The sequence below is a fragment of the Cordyceps javanica genome, chromosome 7 (assembly GCF_051103115.1).
Source record: "Cordyceps javanica chromosome 7, complete sequence".
Lineage (NCBI taxonomy): Eukaryota > Fungi > Ascomycota > Sordariomycetes > Hypocreales > Cordycipitaceae > Cordyceps > Cordyceps javanica.
Window position 1 is genome coordinate 2,827,592 of NC_139301.1, and position 17,795 is coordinate 2,845,386.

General features: G+C 55.3%; 4 protein-coding genes across 4 annotated transcripts; all 4 read right to left on the reverse strand.

Annotated features, from left to right (window-relative positions):
• Window positions 1–830: 830 nt before the first annotated feature.
• V2A60_010343 (phosphopantothenate--cysteine ligase CAB2) lies at window positions 831–2,024 on the reverse strand (the record flags this gene model as incomplete). The annotated part of the gene is made up of 1 exon (XM_083261599.1): window positions 831–2,024. One exon carries the CDS (start codon window positions 2,022–2,024, stop codon window positions 831–833), a length of 1,194 nt encoding a protein of 397 aa, XP_083117725.1.
• A 2,177-nt stretch (window positions 2,025–4,201) lies between these two features.
• On the reverse strand, window positions 4,202–6,013 carry V2A60_010344 (uncharacterized protein; the record flags this gene model as incomplete). Its single annotated transcript, XM_083261600.1, has 1 exon — window positions 4,202–6,013. One exon carries the CDS (start codon window positions 6,011–6,013, stop codon window positions 4,202–4,204), a length of 1,812 nt encoding a protein of 603 aa, XP_083117726.1.
• A 777-nt stretch (window positions 6,014–6,790) lies between these two features.
• On the reverse strand, window positions 6,791–8,578 carry V2A60_010345 (acetyl-coenzyme A transporter 1-domain-containing protein; the record flags this gene model as incomplete). Its single annotated transcript, XM_083261601.1, has 1 exon — window positions 6,791–8,578. One exon carries the CDS (start codon window positions 8,576–8,578, stop codon window positions 6,791–6,793), a length of 1,788 nt encoding a protein of 595 aa, XP_083117727.1.
• Window positions 8,579–10,369: 1,791 nt separating this feature from the next.
• On the reverse strand, window positions 10,370–17,589 carry V2A60_010346 (uncharacterized protein; the record flags this gene model as incomplete). Its single annotated transcript, XM_083261602.1, has 12 exons — window positions 10,370–12,216; window positions 12,280–12,531; window positions 12,586–12,748; window positions 12,810–13,543; window positions 13,606–13,839; window positions 13,932–14,211; window positions 14,288–14,517; window positions 14,576–15,094; window positions 16,296–16,493; window positions 16,563–16,942; window positions 17,002–17,098; window positions 17,184–17,589. 12 exons carry the CDS (start codon window positions 17,587–17,589, stop codon window positions 10,370–10,372), a joined length of 5,340 nt encoding a protein of 1,779 aa, XP_083117728.1.
• Window positions 17,590–17,795: the final 206 nt, after the last annotated feature.

Sequence of the window (17,795 nt, forward strand, 5' to 3'; positions counted from 1 at the left end):
AATAGACCTATAATAGCTACTGAATTTTCGAGTCAGTCGCTAGATTGAATTTTTTTTCTTCTTGCTCAGTTTCGCCGTTACGCAAGGTTCCTTGCAGTGAGGTTCTCAATGTTTGCCTCTGTAACACAACCAGGAGGTAATACACAGTCTTTGAGTTGAAACTTCATAAACAGATTCAGTAATTACAAAAGAAATCGAAATTATACCCGAGGCCGCTGATGTATAAGAAATCAACACCTATTCTCCAACATCTGTTCTCCTTCGATGGCGGCTGACATGTCACGGGCCCGCGTAACCTACCAACGGTGGCCGGGGACAGCACGAAGCAGTCTCACTTTACGTGCGACCAGTAGCGAGCAGCCACCGAAATTGTCTTTTACGCAAACTTGTGACGAGCGTAAAAGTAGTGCATTAGGAGCTGGATCTCTTGGCGCGGCGGATAGGCCGACTGCCCGGTTGAGACGATGCCGGCGTGCATGTAGGTCTGGCACATGCTGCACTTTAGTATGATACCTCGCACTGCGAACTGGACCACCAGATACTATTGGGATGAAGTCCTCTTGTAAACAATTCTAAAATTGGCAATACAAACCCTTTGGAGATGAAGCTCGTCAGGGTCTCACTTGGACATACTATACGCATGATCTTGCGACACGGGCTCTATTCTGGAGCGTGCAGTATATATTTTCTATCTTCTACAGCACTTGTCCTCACTGCCCTGCCATTGCCTTGAATGCCATCGATATGCGCCCATCTTTAGTGAACCGTATCTGGCACGTCTCCGACAAACAGTCCCGTACGCGGCCTACTTCCAGCCCCCGCCGTCCCCCTCACGCCTTCTTGGACGCAATGTGCTCGTCGTGCAGCTCCGACACGGCGGGGATGATGAGGGCCTCAATCTCGGACTCGGGCTCGTCGGGCGGCAGCTCGTCGGCGCGCAGCGGGCGGCCCTCGGCGGGACCCCAGCCGCCGCCGCCGCCGCCGCCGTGGCGGGCGACGCGCAGCCAGCGGTCGTCGCGGCGGGGGCTCACGAAGACAACCTCCCACTTGCGCGTCGTCAGCAGGTTGCCGATGACGAGGTGGTGCTGGTAGCGGTCGAGGCTGGCGCGCGCCTTGTGCACGAGGATGGCCGGGTCCGTCTCGAGCTTGTAGCTGACAATCATGCCCTCGGGCGCCCAGCCGTCCACCAGGTTCTCGAGGAACTTGGGCACCGGGTCCAGGTCGACGACGAGCCGCTTGGAGCGCGGCACGCGCGGCGCGTCAAAGTTGTCAAAGGCCTCGTCCTCGTCGCCCGGGCTGCCCCGGCTGCCGCTGCTGTTGCCGCTGCCGCTCTCCTTGGACGGCTTGCCCCGGTCCTGCAGCGCCTGCGCCGCGTCGGTGGACTGAATCTTGTGCTCCGACATGCGCTCCGGCGGCACGAAAAAGTCGGACACGGCGGCCGCCAGGTACAGCAGGCCGGCCGGTCCGAGCGGGCGCATGAGCCGCGCGATGCCGCGCAGCTCGTGCAGGTAGTCGCCAATGGTGACAAAGGGCAGCATGAGGAGCATGTTGCTGGCCTTTGCCTTTTTGTACTCGCGCAGCACGCCGAGGATGCGGGCCTGGTCCTTTTTGCGCACCACCACCCTCCTCGTTGTCGCGTCCTGGTTGCCCTCCTGGTCGCCGTCGCCGTCGCCGTCCTCGTCCAGGAAATCCAGGAAGCAGTCCTTGGCGTGCGTAAAGTGCCGCGAGTACGGCTGCAGGCTAAACTCGCGGTGGAGAAAGATGACGGCGTAGCCGGCGGCGAGAAAGTACTCGGCCGACGTCGCGCCGCGCGTGCCGGCGCTGAAGTTGTCGATGAAGCGCACCGTCTGCCTCTCGAGCGGCACCGTCGTGCCGCCCGACGTGATGAGCACGACGCGGTGCCCGGCCGCCGCGTGGGCGTTGATGAAGGACTCGGCCTGCGCGAGGTGAGACGCCAGGTGCCGCGGCTGCGGGTTGGACGAGAAGTAGGCGTCCTCGGCCTGGACGGATTGCGCCGACGACATGATTTTCAATTGTTGCCTTGTTTGTGCGGTTTCTCCCCTTTTCTGTGTTTTTTCTCTTTTTGCTTTTATCTATCCATGCATGCGCTGCGATGGATGCTGTCGTAGTAGGCGGCGCAGTTGGTGGTAAACTCTATAGTGAGTGAGGGGTTAAGCTTATTAGACTTGAGGGGACCAACTCAAAGCATCCCCGTCTTGCAAGGTGCTGGGTATCGCCGGGAAGCTAGATGATGATGGAAATGAGATGAGATGAAAAAAAGATGAATATTTTTTAGGCAGTTTTGGCCCCGTCAGCGCCTTTATAAAACCCTCGTCCCGGCTGTGCTGATATTTACGAAGCAGCTTCCATCCCGCCTCATCTCGGTGTAGATGAATCTTACCTCGGGCGAATGGCAGCGCCACGTTTACTGGCTACATCTTGAACGGTCTTGTCGATGGAAATATCTCAATCTATTTTATCACGTGTGTCGGAGTGACAATTTACAACTCCTCATATTCTGCAGCCATCTTGCTGACCAAGGCTGACTGACCCCATATGGCATCTTTACCTGTGAGCTGCATAGCAGCTTTACCGAAGAAAACAAGGGCTCTGAGATACTGGATTCATCAATATATCTACATCTAATATTCGTCCCATCAATCCATCACGGACTCCTACTCTGGACAGGCTAGAATCGAGTTCGAGGACTCGGCACCTCCATTCATCCAACCCTGCCGGGCTCGGCCGGTCGTTGGCGAAATGGGACGAATACAGATCTGATGCATACACTTTCGCTCTGTAGCGAGTCAGGATCTTGACGCAAACACGACGACTCAAGAATGTGCGTGGCGTATGCCAGGAAGCCGGCACTGTACTCTCGAGATTGCCATCTCCAAAGATACTTGAACGATTCATCGTCGCGTTTTCATCTCGCTGAGAAATGACAGTCTGCCCGGATGTCGAACGCGGGCGGAAGGTGAGGTAATGGTCGGGGGCTGATCAAATGGAAAGAGTAAGACGCCGATGATGCGACAACAGGGAAACATGGTCGGGAGCTCTGGGAACGTCACAATCTAATTGACGGAATTCGGCCGAAAAGTCTGACGATCAATAGACTCACCTGGCACATTAGGATATTGCGTAGTGACGCCCGCCGCCAAGGGAGGGGGGGGGGCGCCACAATGCAAAGTGACGACGGAGCAAGGCCGCGCAGCATCACAAACCATGGTGCGGAGGCGGCATAGCGCCGACAGCGATCAACTGAGACGTGAATCTAGATTCTCGCGAAACAGAATGTCGTCATATCTATTGATCTGTATGTGACCTTGATGCCGTGGTCATCTCGTTTTCCCCGGGAACAGGATAGATGAATGACCTGCGACAGTCTACGTGGAAGGAGAGGACAAGGAGCTCCGTCATCACCATACATACCACTCGCTATTCTCTCTTATATACAAGAGTAGACGGCAACACATCCATGTACGGCCATAGCCGAGTGCCAAATCTGGATCCCGTCTGATCTCCGAGCGATAACCACTCGAGCGCCTGAGTAGTAGCTGGGTCGGTGACGACCAGCGAACTCCGGGTGCTGTACGTTTATTTTTTTTCCTCCTGCCTCTTGCTGGTCTGTAACTCGTGAACAAGTTCTTCTCCTTTTTTTCTTTTTTTTTTTTTTTAATTTTGTTTCTTCTTTTTCTGCTTCTGTCTAGCAGGCGGAGCGCACGTGCGATGAGGAATTGACTGCCTGTGGAAAAAGGTCAGCGAGGAGATAGATGCTGGGCAAGACCATCACATCGGGACTGAATGGGGCACGATATACCGGGATGGGAGAATGGTGTCGGGAACCTAGAAAGACAGACTATCGAGACGATGGCAGCGGAGCAATGAAACTACCATGGTGAAAGTCCAGAAGGCTGTTGAATTGAAAAGGAAAAAAAAAAGCATGACAACTTGTTATGTTCAAGTACGGCGCCCCTACAAAGGTTTGCTTCATAGCATCAGAATCATCAGTATAAAGTATCCGACCTTGTGGCCCGCTCCTCGTCGAAAAGCATTGCCATCTCCAAGGTATATATTCGTCTATACTTAACTTGCTTCAAGTTGACAAGGATTGGAGCAATTCCCCCTCCCTCCCTTCCTCACCTTCCCTTCCCGGCAAGATTGTCATCTCCGATTTCGCAGAAACAAGAAAAAAAAACCATCAGCCCTCCTCGCTATACCACAGCGCGCGGTAATCCTTGTACGCGAGGTAGGGCCGCGCAAAGTCTTCATCGTACTCGTCAGCCAGCCAGCCGACGCCGGGCAGGAGGACATCCCTGTGCCAGCCAAACGGATTCGGCCCGTCGCCGTAGAGGAAGGCGCCAATTTCGGCGGCGCACCAGAGCCCGCGGCCGTCGACGTTGCCGGCGGCCTTGGCGAGGCCGACGGTGACGCTCGGGCGCTGCCCGCGCGGGCGCGCCGCCCACGACGTCAGCCGCGCCTTCATGGCGTCGAGCAGCGCGGCGTGGTTGTCGCGCCGCAGGCCCCCGTCCTCCTCCGCCGAGGGGAAGACGAGGAAGCTCAGCTCGACGGAGCGCAGCGTCGGCGGCAGCGCCCCCAGCGCGCCGACCAGGTCCGCCACGCGCACGCGCACCCCGGACAGGCCGAGGTGCCGCAGGGCGGGCCACGCGTCGAGCGGCAGCAGCGACTGCAGCGGGATGAAGCGCCGCCGCTGCCCCCCTCCTGCTCCTCCTCCTGCTCCTCCTCCTCCTGCTCCCGCCGGCGTCTCGGCCTCGCCGTCGACACGGAGGCGAAAGTGCTGCAGGTGGCGCGCCTCGGCGAGCAGCCGCTTCAGGCGGCCGTCATCGAGCAGCGCCGCGTCCTCGGGCCGCGTGCCGGCGACGAGGACGGGCAGGTCCAGCCGACGGAAGCCCGGCTGGCGCAGCACCAGCGCCAGGTCGCGGTGCTCGTCGCAGTCTTGGGCCAGCATGTAGGGGCTGACGCCCGTGCGGAGCGAGTGCACGTCGACGACGAGCTCCGGCACCGGGACGCCCCTGCCGCTTCTGATGCGCTCCGCCAGCGTCCGGATCGTCAGCATCAGGCCTCTCCAGCGGGCCTTTTCCCTCGCCACGTCCTCCTCGGTCCACGCGTCCGCCGTGACCCACGGGTGGAGCACCGGCGGCGCCGGGGTCGGCGCCGACCGTGCCTCCTCCTGCCGGGACGACGTCGGCCAGCCGCGGGGGATCGGATAGTTGAAGCCCAGCGGGAGGGCGCGGATCATGGGCGTGCGGTACAGCGGCGTGTACAGGTACCCGTGCGTGGCCGGCGTGACGGTGATGCGTTCGAGCGCCGGGAAGGCGTCGAGGCCCTCGGCCAGCGCGCGCTCGTCGGCCCCCTCGGCCACGGCGCGGCCCTGCGCCCGGAGCAGCGCCAGGTAGTGCTGGTAGCTCGACTCCAGCGGGGGCTGGGCGTCGCGCTGGGCGTCACGCGCGGCGCGGCGGGCGGCGCTTCCCCCCTCCCCCCCGGCGTCGTGGTCGTTGGCGTGGCGGCCGTGCAGCTCGCGCAGGTTCCTGGCGCGGCGGGCGCCGAACCACGCGCGCATGGCGCCCTCGCGTGCCGCGAGCCGCAGGCCCTCGTCGGCGTCGTTGCCGCCCAGCGCCTCATCCGCCTCGTCCGGGTCGCGGTCGCGGCGGCCGGCGTCGTTGAGGCGGTCCCGTCGCAGGCCCGGGTCCGCGAGGCGCGCGTCGTCGACGACAATCTCGCGGACGGCGAGCCGAAAGGTCGGGTGCGCGGCGACGGCGCGGAAGACGGCCAGGTTGGTGGGGTCCGGGGAGAGGAAGACGCGGGCGAAGCGCGGCGGGACAGCGTGGCAGAGGGCCGGGCCGGCGGCCAGCCGCAGCGCCTTGATGTCCCGGTTCGGCAGGTGGCTGCAGATTGCGGCGAGAATCTCGGAAGGGAAGCGTAAGAGTGGTGGCGGTGGTGGTGGTGGTGGTTGAGGTTCCATGTCTGCGCTGGGTGTCTCGGTAGACTCCATCACGGCCGTTTGCTAGATGAAGAGCGTGTGTAAAGAATCGCGCAAACGACAAGATAGATAAACTTGATGGTATCGACGATGAAAAAAAAGGACGAAATGAAAATAACGTGAATCGTAATAAAAAGGGAGAGGAGGGAAAACCAAGGGCTGATGCTGTTGCAAGAGTTGTCAATGAACGTACGATGATTGCCGTTGCTGGGCGTTTGCTCACAAGTCAAAAGAAAGTCGATACCTGCCAAGCAGATAGGAGAGTACTGCCGATGGACAATTGATCAATACTTTTTCTTTACCTGATTGTCAGGTCAAGAATGAATTTGCAAATACCATACCAGATCGATCGTGGCGGCATTTTGCGTAGTGGTGAATGATGATGGATGGAGCAGCCCGGTGTGTGACTTGAAGCTGGGGGAAACGAAGGAAGGAGGGGATCTGCGGGGTTTGCATGGTGAGGCGGCATCATCACAGTCAATGTTCAGGCAGCAGCAGCAGCAGCAGCAGCAGCAGCAGCAGTGTTTCTTTCTTCTTGTCATTTTGTCATTTTTGTCATTTAAACATTTTATCCCCTTTCCTGCTTCCCTTCTTTCCTTGCCTGATTTCCCCATTTCCCGAATTCTTTCTCTCTTTTTGCGCATCAAAAGGTGACAACAGAGAGCTTGGACAGATTAATGATTCTCTTGTTTACATGACTAACATTACTTGGCTATATGCTTACAAGTCCCTTCCATCCTCTCATCTTGTGTGGATGCTCTGCTCGCTTCGCTTCCCTTGCTACCGCTGCTATTGCTTGCTGGGCGACAGCCTCCACGCGCGCAGAGGCAATGCCTGGAGCTGTCGCACCTTGGGCTTGATGTACATGAAAAATGTCACGGCGCCAAAGAGCACGCACAAAATGTTGACCCAGTAGAAGCCGTCACGCGTCATCTCGCAGACGCCGCCGCCGTCTTGGCACCTCTCCTTGTCCGCCTGGACGGCGCAGGAAAACGACTCCGTCACCAGCGGGCCCTTGAGCTTGGCGCTGCTGGCGTGCTTGCCGGGATGGCAGGTGGCCACGGTGAAGACGTCGACGAGGCGCAGCACAAAGTATCGCGGAAAGGTGCCGCCCAGGTTGGAGACGGTGGCGAGGAGCGTCATGTAGGTGCCGCCGATGACGGGGTCCGAGACCTTGGCGTGAAAGGCCGAGACGGCGACAAACATGATGGTGTTGGTAAAGGTCGAGATGATGTGTTCTAGAATGACAACGACGAGATACCACGTCGTGACGCCCTCGGCAGGGAAGATGGCGACGGTGAGTTGCGCGAGCAGAGCGGCTACGAGGCGGCCGACGAAGCCCCAACCCCACAGCCTCATGGCGCCGTACTTTTGTGACCACATGCCCGCGTAGTAGCCCAGGCCAATCTCGAAAGGAAAGTCAATCAGCACCGTCAGGGCCATGTTTTCTTTGCCAAAGCCCTTGTCGAGGAGCTTGAGGTTGGTGACGCCGTCGTTGGCCTGGAAGCCAATCTTGGCAATCAGGTGGACAATGATGATGGTCTGGACATTCTTGAGCTTGAGGATGCCCCACATAATCTTGTAGACTTCCCAGACGCCCTCTTCGTTTTGCGACCTTTCCTCGCGCTTCATGAAGCCGAGGCCGATGGTGACGATGATGTACATCCAGCCCCAAAAGGTCAGGTAGCCGCCGAGAGAGACGAGACCGTCGTCCGAGGGGACGGACCGGAACCACTTGTTGGCAAAGTCGGAGGCGTTGAGGGCGAGGAAGACGGTGTAGGACATGAAGTGGCCGGCGGTCAGGCCGACCGTCTGCGCGGTGGAGGCGTACGAGACGTTGCTGGGGGTCAGCAACGTCAGGGCCCAGCCGTCAACGGCAATGTCCTGGGTGGCGCACATGAGGACGAGGAAGAACCACCAGAGCATAAACGACCAGACGGTGGGGCCGCCGGGCTTGCCGGTGGTGGCCATCATGGTCTCGACGTGGCGGCCGAGCCAGAGCATGCCAAAGCCCGAGAGGAACTGGATGGGGACGATCCAGGTCTTGCGGCGGCCGAAGCTGGGGCTCCAGACGGCGTCGACAAACGGGCTCCAGAGGAGCTTGAGCGAGTAGGGGTACGAGGCGAGGGTGAAGACGCCAATCTCGCTGTACGACATGTGGTTCTTGAGGAGGAAGGGGACGGAGCCCATGGCGAGGCCCATGGGGATGCCCTGTAGGAAGTAGAGCAGGACGAGGAGCATAAAGTTGCGCTGGTCCTGGAGGGGCAGGTGGAAGAAGCCAGCGTCGTTGGCCGAGGTCGGCGTCTTGGGGACGGGGTCGTCGAGGGAAAAGGACTCGCGGGCCATGTAGTTGGAGGTGAGGGCGGCGGAATCATTGTTGGCGTTTTTGCGCCGCATCTCGAGGCCGGCGTTCATGGTGGCGTCGCCGTTTTGGTGGTTGCGCGGCGCCTTGCCGTTGGCCGTGCCGTTCGCCTTGCCGCTGGCCTTGCCGTTGGTGTCGCTGTCGGTCTTGACGGACAAGGGCGACGCAGCGCTCTTTTCCTTTTGCGACTGCGGACGTCGCGCTCTGGCCCCCATGGGAAGAAGTGGCCTCGGAAAGAGAGAGCGCAGGGGTGGCAGATCCCAGGCGCAGACTTTTGTATATTTTGTTCGTTTCGCTGTTTCGTCTCTTGTAAGAAAGTCGAGATGGAGCTGTTTATAGGAGATGAAAGAATGAACAGGTTTCGATTGCGCGTAAAAAAAGAAGGTGAATAAGGATGAATGGTAATTCGAAGCGTGTAGCTTGTGATCTCGTGTCGTCAACGGTAACGTAACGTGGTAGTGGTGGTGGTGTTTGGCAGGCAGCAACAACGGCGGCGCGCTGCAGAGGCTCGGAACGGAAATAAAGACTGGATGTTGGACGAAGAAGAAGAAGAAGAAGAGAAGAAAAGGTATGGAAGGAACGTGAAATCAAAGCGCCGTCGAGGAATTCGGCCAGGATCAAAAGAGGGAGGAGGCGACTGTCGGGCTGTTGGCGCGCTCTGCGGGTTGTCGGGCGGCGTGGCGACGCTACCGTGGCCTCAAGGGCTTACAAATTTTGGTCAAGGAAGCTTGTCCGGCGTCGGCCGTGAACTGCTGGCAGGACCAAGGAAGAGGGGATGGGGGGAAAAATGGTCAAAGAAGGCATAAAGAATGGAATCAGATAACCGATGCGGCTGCAGTCACGGAGCTCCCTCCATGAATCCAAGAAGAAAAAAAAATGATCAAGGCAAAGATGCGTTTGCTTGTCTTGAATCATGAGGCCTATTTGGGGGGGGGGGGGGGGGGGGGGAAGTCGAGAACCTTAAAGGGCCCAAAAGGGTCTCCTCTGTTGCGCCCCGGAACGCCCCGCATTCAGAGCCGTCGTCCCCTGCAAGACGCACACGCGGTAAGTGCCCAAGTATTCAGTAGGTAAGCACTGAGTTGTACATCAAGCAGTAACAACGTTGGCAGCTAAACCTACCCGGTTGCAGGGTCATTTGCTGCCACCTTCGTTAGAGCTCATTGTACTGACTTGAGGGGCATCACCTTTGTTAAGTACAGCCATGCGCAGGCTCGGGTGCCGAAAGAAGATTGTCTAAACATGTCAAAGAAACTGAGAAAAAAAGGGAGAAAGAAAAAAGAAGAAAGAAAGAGGAAAAGGAAATTCAATCCAGTCAAAGAAAAAAAAAAGTGACAGTAAACGAGTATTCGACTCTTTTATTCTCCTGTAACACACAAAACGCCTCCCCCTGCCCAGCGCCGCAGCCTCTTCCCCCCCCCCGCTTTACTGAGTACGGAAGCGATCCGACAAGCTTTGTCACCCGCTGGACAGTGGAACAGCACGACCACCTTTGAGCATCTATGGCATTGCACTTGTCAAGCCAACACTGCCCTAAGCCGGCCTCAGCAACACACCTGCGCAAGGCGCTAACCGACTCGCAACCACTCTAGAAACTGGCCGGGCTGGTCATCCATAGTGGCTCCGCCGCGGGCTCTGCCGAGGCCGACGGTGGTGCCATTCAGCGTCTCCTCAGTCGTTAACTTGAGCAACTATAATTAATAGTCGTCCAGTCTTGAAGAAACTGGCCTCAGAAATGCTACTCTATTGTGCGAGATTGAGCTTGAACGGCAGCCAACCACCAGTCGTCGAGCGGCCCGCTAGGTATTGTCTAGGCCGCAAAGCCAGGCGAAAAAAACCAACACGGTGTCGATCCAGGTCAATTTGCAAACTAACACACAATTGACCACGACTGGATATTTTCCATGCAAATCCCTATCGGCACGTCCAATGGCTCCTCACCCTTCGTATTGGCATAAGTGAAGAAGCTTTCCTTGGTACCAAAAAGACTTGCGCAAGTTCTTTGCCATCTACAGTGCTAGCTTCTTTCCTGAAAGCAGTGTCCTGAATAGTCCCCCTTCCCTCTCCACCAGCTCAGACGGCCGCCCAGCCTCTACCAGCTTTCCCCCATGCATGGCCAAGACCACATCGCTGTCCATGATGGTATCCAACCGATGTGCAACAGTGATTACAGTGTAATCTTGAAAGTCTTCACGTAGAATACCCTGCATCAGTTTGTCCGTCTCGGTGTCGACACTACTCGTCGCCTCGTCGAGCAGCACGAGTCGACCTCGTAAATGGCGCATCAGGAGCGCTCGTGCTAGCGAAAAGAGCTGCTGCTGGCCCTGAGAGAGCGGGACTGACTCCATGGTCAAGTCAAGAATATCTGCCGCTAATTTGTTGTTAGACTCATCGCACGACAATTGTTCCCCATCTTCGGCCTCGACACTCTGAGCCAAAGGAGATTTTTTCTGCGTGTCGTCACCAGGCACGACTGAAGAGCTCTCACTGTAGTTTCCTCTGTCTCTGCGTGCGAGAAGTACCCGCCACAGGCCTACACGCTCGAGAACACGAACCATCTCCTCGTCCGAAAGATCGGCGGCAGCAATGTCCAGGTTCTGCCGAACAGTGTCAGTTTTGACCAGCATCGGATCCTGAGGTACCGTAATGATTCGCGCACGCATAGCATCTCGCGACAAGTCGCAAATATCCAACCCGTCCACACGCACTTTGCCAGAACCTTGCAGCTCAACAAGACGCACTAGACTCAGCAGCAGCGACGTCTTTCCGCTGCCCGTGCGGCCCACGACACCAACCTTCATTCCTGGCGCAAGCGTCACGGTAATACCGTCGAGTGCAAGCGCGGATTCGTGGTAGCTCGCCGAGACGTTCGCAAACTCGACGGCGCCGTGCGCGGGCCACCCTGGCGGCGGTCGCGGGTTCCGACCAGGTTCCTCCTCGGGCAGGACGCTTTGCTCAAAGTCACGAACGCGCGAGATGGCCCCCAAAGACGTTTCAAGGCTGGTCCAGGCGCTGACCAGCCGAAGAATGTACCGATTGGCTTGCAGGATCACGTTGAGAGCAAGGCCAATCTGTCCACCAGTCGTGGTGCCTTTGAAAATAACACCAAGGCTAATAACGCAAATCGCGAGGCCGGGGACGATGAGATCCAAAACCAAGTCCAGCCATCGCTGCACGCAGGTGAGCATGTAATCCGGGCGCAGCGATAGATCCAGCTTTTGCGCATTGTCTTTGCTAAAAGCCTGCTGCCAACCAAACGCACGAATCGTCGCGACACCCTCCAACGTCTCCAAGAAGCTGCTATTCACAAGCGCTCGAGCCTCCAGATCAACAGCGCGAAGCTGTCGAGAAGTCGTCAAGTATACCTTCTGAATTAAGTACACAGCTAAAATGGTAAATGGCAGCGTGATCATAATTAAAGGCTGAACGATGCACAATAAGATGAATTGCGATAGAAGCAGAAATATAGCCTGAAAGACTTGAAATAAGGCAAATGGGAGTGACCGATCAATCATCCTAATATCGCTACTGAAGCGATTGAGTGTGATGCCCGTGTCAGTCGTAGCGAAGTAGGCCTGTGGCGCATGCATGACTGTACGCAGGAGTCGCTCGTGCAGGGTGTGGCCAGAATGCGGCGCAATGACTAGGAATATGGTCGAAATAGCCACTGCGACAGATGCAAATGCACCCAGGGAAAGGAGAAAGTAGATGCCAGTATAGAACCACATGTACATGCCACCGCTTTCTCCCATCCACTTGAGCCAGTATGGGATGATACCGACAAATATGGAATAGAGCGTCAAAGAGACGAGGAGAAGTAGTAGTCGAGGGATACCAATGGCGCTGAAGTAGTATTCTGGCTAATTGTTAGCGATACAGCCTAGCCTATTTGGTTTGCCTTGGAGGCGAGGGCACTTACTGTAGAGTGTGACATCGCCTGTCGCGCGGGTGGTTTGGTGTATATCGTCGGACTTCTCGAGACCTTGAAGAACGCCGTCCCCGAACTTTATGCGATCCGGTGCTAGGTCCTCGGCTTCCTCGTTGTCATGTCCCAAGACAATTTTGCTGGTATAGCCGGTTCCAGCTCGAAGGACATTCCAGGTGCCCTGCTCGGCGACACCACCCTTTGCATCGAGAATGATGATGTGATCAGCCAATGGCAAATATTGAACTGCACCATGAATTATCAGCATATATGGTCAGGCTATCTGTTCATCAGTCTTACTTGTATGAGTGATGAGTACCACGGTGGTACCAAGCTCCTTGAATAGGCCATTTGGACCAAAGAGGCTATTTGTAATGTGACGCTGCGTAGATGCGTCTAGCGCCGAGAGTGTATCGTCAAGGATAATGATATCCTCCCGGGCGAAAATAGCTCGCGCTAGGGCCTACACAGCAACTAGATTTAGTACAAATAGATCTCAGTTGACAAATGAAACATGTACTCACAATTCGCTGCTTCTGTCCCCCAGAAAGAGTGATGCCGCGACTACCAATCACCGTTTGATCTCCGTTCGGCATTTGACGGAAATCCTCCTCGAGATCACATGCATGCACAACTCTCTGGTACCACACCGCGTCAAATATCGAGCGGCCATTACCTAGGCGACAGATGACCTCTCTGACAGTGCCATTGACCAACCAGGCTACTTGCGCACAATACGCCGCAGTTTTGTGGGCAGTCTGGATAATGCCAGAGTCCTGTAATAGCTCGCCCAGCAAAGCCTTGGCAAGAGTCGTCTTTCCGGACCCGACAGATCCAGAAATGACAACCAGATCACCCTGTTTCCACATTGTGCTAATGTTCTTCAGTGCAAGGTCTGCCGTCGAGGCTGGCCGGATGTTGACATTGTCAAACTTGACGGTCGTTTTGTCGTTGGGCGCGCTGGGTAAAGCAGACAGTTGACCTTGGTCACTCATAGGCCTGCTAGTCTCGATAAACTGTCGCCTATCTTCTCGGCTAGGGATTCTGAGGTAACTTTGAATTCGATCAAAGGATGCAAGAACAGATGCGACTTCGGGAAACACCCCGAGGAGACTGTTTGCCGGCGTGGCCACAATGGCGATGATGGCAAGTGATGTAAACACCATTTCTGTGTCGACAGACTTGGCGCCGCGGATCTGCGCCTGAACTGCGTAGAGAATGAGAGTAATGGCTGGGCTAAATAGATGCAGGGCAACCGCTGGAAGAGAATTTCAGTACATGAGCGAGCAGGAATTGGGCATCAAGGCAGACACCACTTACAGCTAGTAAAAAATGCAAGCAAGAGTCGGTAAAAAGCAGCAAATTTCTCAAGCTCGTATGTCCTGGTGCCTTGGATCCTAGTTTTCATTTGCTCCACGAGGCCCATCATCTTGATGTTTTTCATCGAGTCAAGCACAGCTTTCGTGGTTGATATGCGACTCTGCGTCGCTCTACTGAAGGCCACTTGTCGGTCGGCTAGATTCGCGGTGATGAACTCGACGACCCAGGAAATGCCTATCAAGGTGCAGAAGCAGCGAACAAGTCAGCATGGTTGAAGGTAGCCTCACGCCATGATGGGGCAAAATGACAAGGAAGATGAAACTCACAAAAGACCACAAGAACTGGGAAAATGCATACCCAGCCGAGTTCTTTTGCCAACATGTACATTCCGATACCAACTTCCAGCAACTGCGACCAAACGTCATGAAAAAGATCCCAGAAGCCTGCCGCGCCACTCACATCATTGCTCATGAGTGCCACGGCGGCGGATTCATCAAAAACGCCCTCCTTGACCAGCAGGCAATCGTTGTAAATGGCCCCGACAAGCGCCATTCGCTCCACTATATTGACTCGAGCAAGCAAGCGGGTGTAAGCGCCATTGCAGATCTAGAAAAAAAGGAATCGGAATTAGTACATAATGGGAGTGAACTTTTCATCAACCTTGCGAATATCTGGCACATACTGGCAGGCCCGTGTAAATGATGAATGTGAAGAAAATCAAGCAAAATGCTTCATTCCTGTCCTCAAATGGTGACAACTCTTGGCTGAAAAAGATGATGGCCCGGCTGATAAGAAGAGGTTGGCAGCAGCGCAGGATGGTGCAGAGAAGACGGGGAATGAAGACGTAGATGTTGGGTCGCCAAGAAGTCTTTAGTAAGGCTAGCATGAGAGCATGCCGACTTTTGGAATTTCCTGCCATGCGTTGGTATACGATCTTTATGGTTTGAAAGACAAATGGAGATTTCCATACTTTTTCTTTCCCACTCTTGCTGCATGGCGTCGCGTATTTCCACAGCGTCGAGCGACTCGTCCAGTGGCGGCATATCGGCGAGCGAGAGAGCCTTGGAATAGCCAGTCTGGAGAAACTTGTTTACCCACCAGAAGAAAAGCACCCCTAAGAACCCCGAGGTCGCTTCTGCTGGGAGCCCATTGTAAGGCTCTCGGAGGATGGACCGCTTGGTCTGACTCTCCAAGATGAAAAGGAAGAGCCTGCCTGTGAAGACGGCGGCAGAGAGTCCCGATATGGTGCACAGATTCCAGGCTACCAATTGCAGACCTGCAGTTAGAGCCTTGCTAAAAATTGCAAAGAACAGATACGCAGTCAAAAGGGTAGAAGGCCCAGTATTTCGTCCATGTTCGAAAAACGAGAGCATGCATACTGCCGCGTCGGCGAGCACAAAAAGTAGACGTTGTACCAAAGCAACCGAGGAGGCATGCTGCGAGGATGCATGGACGAGGCTAATGAGTTGAAGCATACATATTGCGATGGCTAGGGGCTGCAAAAAGACATGTTAGCACCATTGTGGTTTCGGATTGTAACCCGGAAGAACATGTTTGGGGGGTTGGTTGCTCAACCATTTTGACGTAAAGCCGCCGGTTGGGAAGCACGACTAGCTTGGCGCATCGTAGTTGGGCCATGCGGAACGGGGCAGCAAGCAGGAGCAAAACCGCGGGACCAAAGTACAAGACCCCTTGAGCAAGGTTTTCTACTTTTGCATTGTTCGACAGCCGCCCTTGTGTCGGCCGTAAACCATCAGGGGCACGGCAAAACTGCTCAGGCCAACCCGGTAGGGCGGCGGATGCGAGCGGCCACATCGCGCTCGAGCCGTGGGCGTTAGCCGTGGGCGTTGAAAAGGTACGAGCACAATGGTTGCGTATCGTGCGGGAATGGAAATGCTGCGCGTCCGCGTTTTTGACGCGGATTTGGCGGCTCGAAAAAATCGAAAAGCCAAAAAAGAATGTCTCTTCTTGTTCGTTTCTGCGTCCCTTTGTATAAGAAGGAAGAGAGAAGCTGCAAAACAGTTTGGACCAACGGCAAACGGGCAATGCTTATGTGCTTGGGGGGGTGGATGAGTGTCTTGGCATGCAGATGCAGCCACTGAAGCCACCTTTTTTTAGCGGCAGCAAGAGCGGGCATGGGCGTGCCGGATTGCCAAAAGTTCCGCTCAGCAGAGCACCAACTTACACCCACTGCAGTTGGATACTGTAACAGACTTGTCTTCCGACTGTCTTAATAGGTGAAGAACCAAACAGATGAGAAGAAATGGGGTATGAAAAGGTTGCAAGATGAGCTTAAATATTTACTGATTTACTTGAATTCTAGGATTGACTGAAAGGAAGCGGTCAGCTGCCTGGCGGTGTCGTAATGGTGCGTACCCTACAGAGCCTGCGCATACAGGTACCTAGAGAGTGTAGCACCCAGCACGTTATGTTTAATTTAAAATCCTCCTCTCGGAGTTTAATCGATGGAAAACAAAATCAAATAAAAAAACAAATGAAATTCAAGCAAACGGTATTTTTTTTTTCTTTTTGGTTTTCATCTTGGGCATTTCTTTCTTGAGAGACAGTCATGGGATTACGACCTCTCGCAAAACGCATCTTGTAAAAGACCAAAGTTGAAGACAGTTTTCAAGCTTTGCGGCGTCGGACCAACCGAAACAAAAGTGACTAGTAAGTATAGCATAGCATACCTGATTCAGTGTCCAAAATCTCCTTGACCGTGATATCTGGCCCCAGTCCTTTCATGTAAAGGACGTCATTGACCGTCGCCTCTGTCAAGTTTGCCGAATCTGCCGGGCCATTGTATTCCCACGTCCTGCCCGCCTCACTATCCTGCCACTTCTTCCACAGACGGTCGAGATTTCCATGATGCAAGAAAAACACTGGATCTAAACATGCGTTGCCGACCAGTTAGCAAACGCCAAGTCCTGCTCGAGGCATTTCCTGGGACGGCTTACCGTTTGGTGCCTCCAGGTAGTAAAAATCGCCACAGACATTGTTGGGGACAGCATCGTGCGGACCGCTCTCGAGCGCAGCAGAGAATTCCGCAAATGAAGTTTGACGCAAGACATGCTCAATGGCAGAAGGCTTGAAGGCATCACCGCTCCAGGTTCCGTTGAGACCGAAGCATCGCCCGAAGCCACGCGAGAGGCAGTGCAGCTCGAGGACCATGTTGTAGAACATGACCTTGTAATCGGCAAGCGGCCCGTCCGTGACGCAAGATCCCCATCCTACAGTCACTTTGCTGTCGGCATCTCCGTTGCCCCCAAAGCCAGTTTCGGGATCCCAAATAGCAGACTTGGTCGGATCCTCCCAGTCAAGTCCCCAATCCCAGTAGCTGCGTCGAATGGCTGGCCTCAGCAAAGATGCGCTTTGTTTCTGGGACAATATACTTACGGTAAAACACCTTCATAGTCACAGAGCTCGTGGAGAGACTTTTCGTAGAGGTGCAGCACATATCTGTGGTAAGGCAGGAACATGGAGGTATCGTGGACTTGGCACCACATCAGTTGGGTTGCGCACAACCAAGTGGAATGATGGTCGGGCTCCCGTATGCCTCGAGAAAAACTTGAACTTACTAGACTTTGCGACGTGGCGATGCAGCCAAGGAAAGTCGTCGGAACGTCTCCCGATGCCAGTCAACTCGGACGGAAACGTCTGCAGGCACTTGACCGCCTCGATATATCTAGACTTTTCTGTCGTGTCGAGCTGCCGCCACTCGCGCCGCAGCGGCGGAGACTTGCATCTCGCTGCCGGATGACTCGAGCTTGCCGATAGAGCAATGGTACCTATGACAATGCAACTGGCCACGATGGAAACACAGCCAAGTACAAGACGATTTGACTGGAGTTGTTTCAGTCTCGCCAGCCACGGGGCTTCCCGGCGCTGGTTGAAGTCGAGCCCGGAGACGTCGCCGTGGTCGAGGTCATCCTTTTCACAGCCAAGGCTGGGCGAATTGTGCTTCAATGGTGAATACATGCCCATTTGGAGTATATCGTATGCACAGCGATGACGAGACCTGTTCTTTTTCCCTCTTTCTTTCTGCCCAACAAGGCCAAGCTGGAGGAGGTGGGCTATAGCGACTTTTATAGTACTTGACAGCAGCCTTCTCCGCTGAAGGCCCTGGCGCCTTCAGTTACTGACCCAGTAGCCAGCAGCACCAGCTGCGCTGTATACGGAGCCCTGTACAG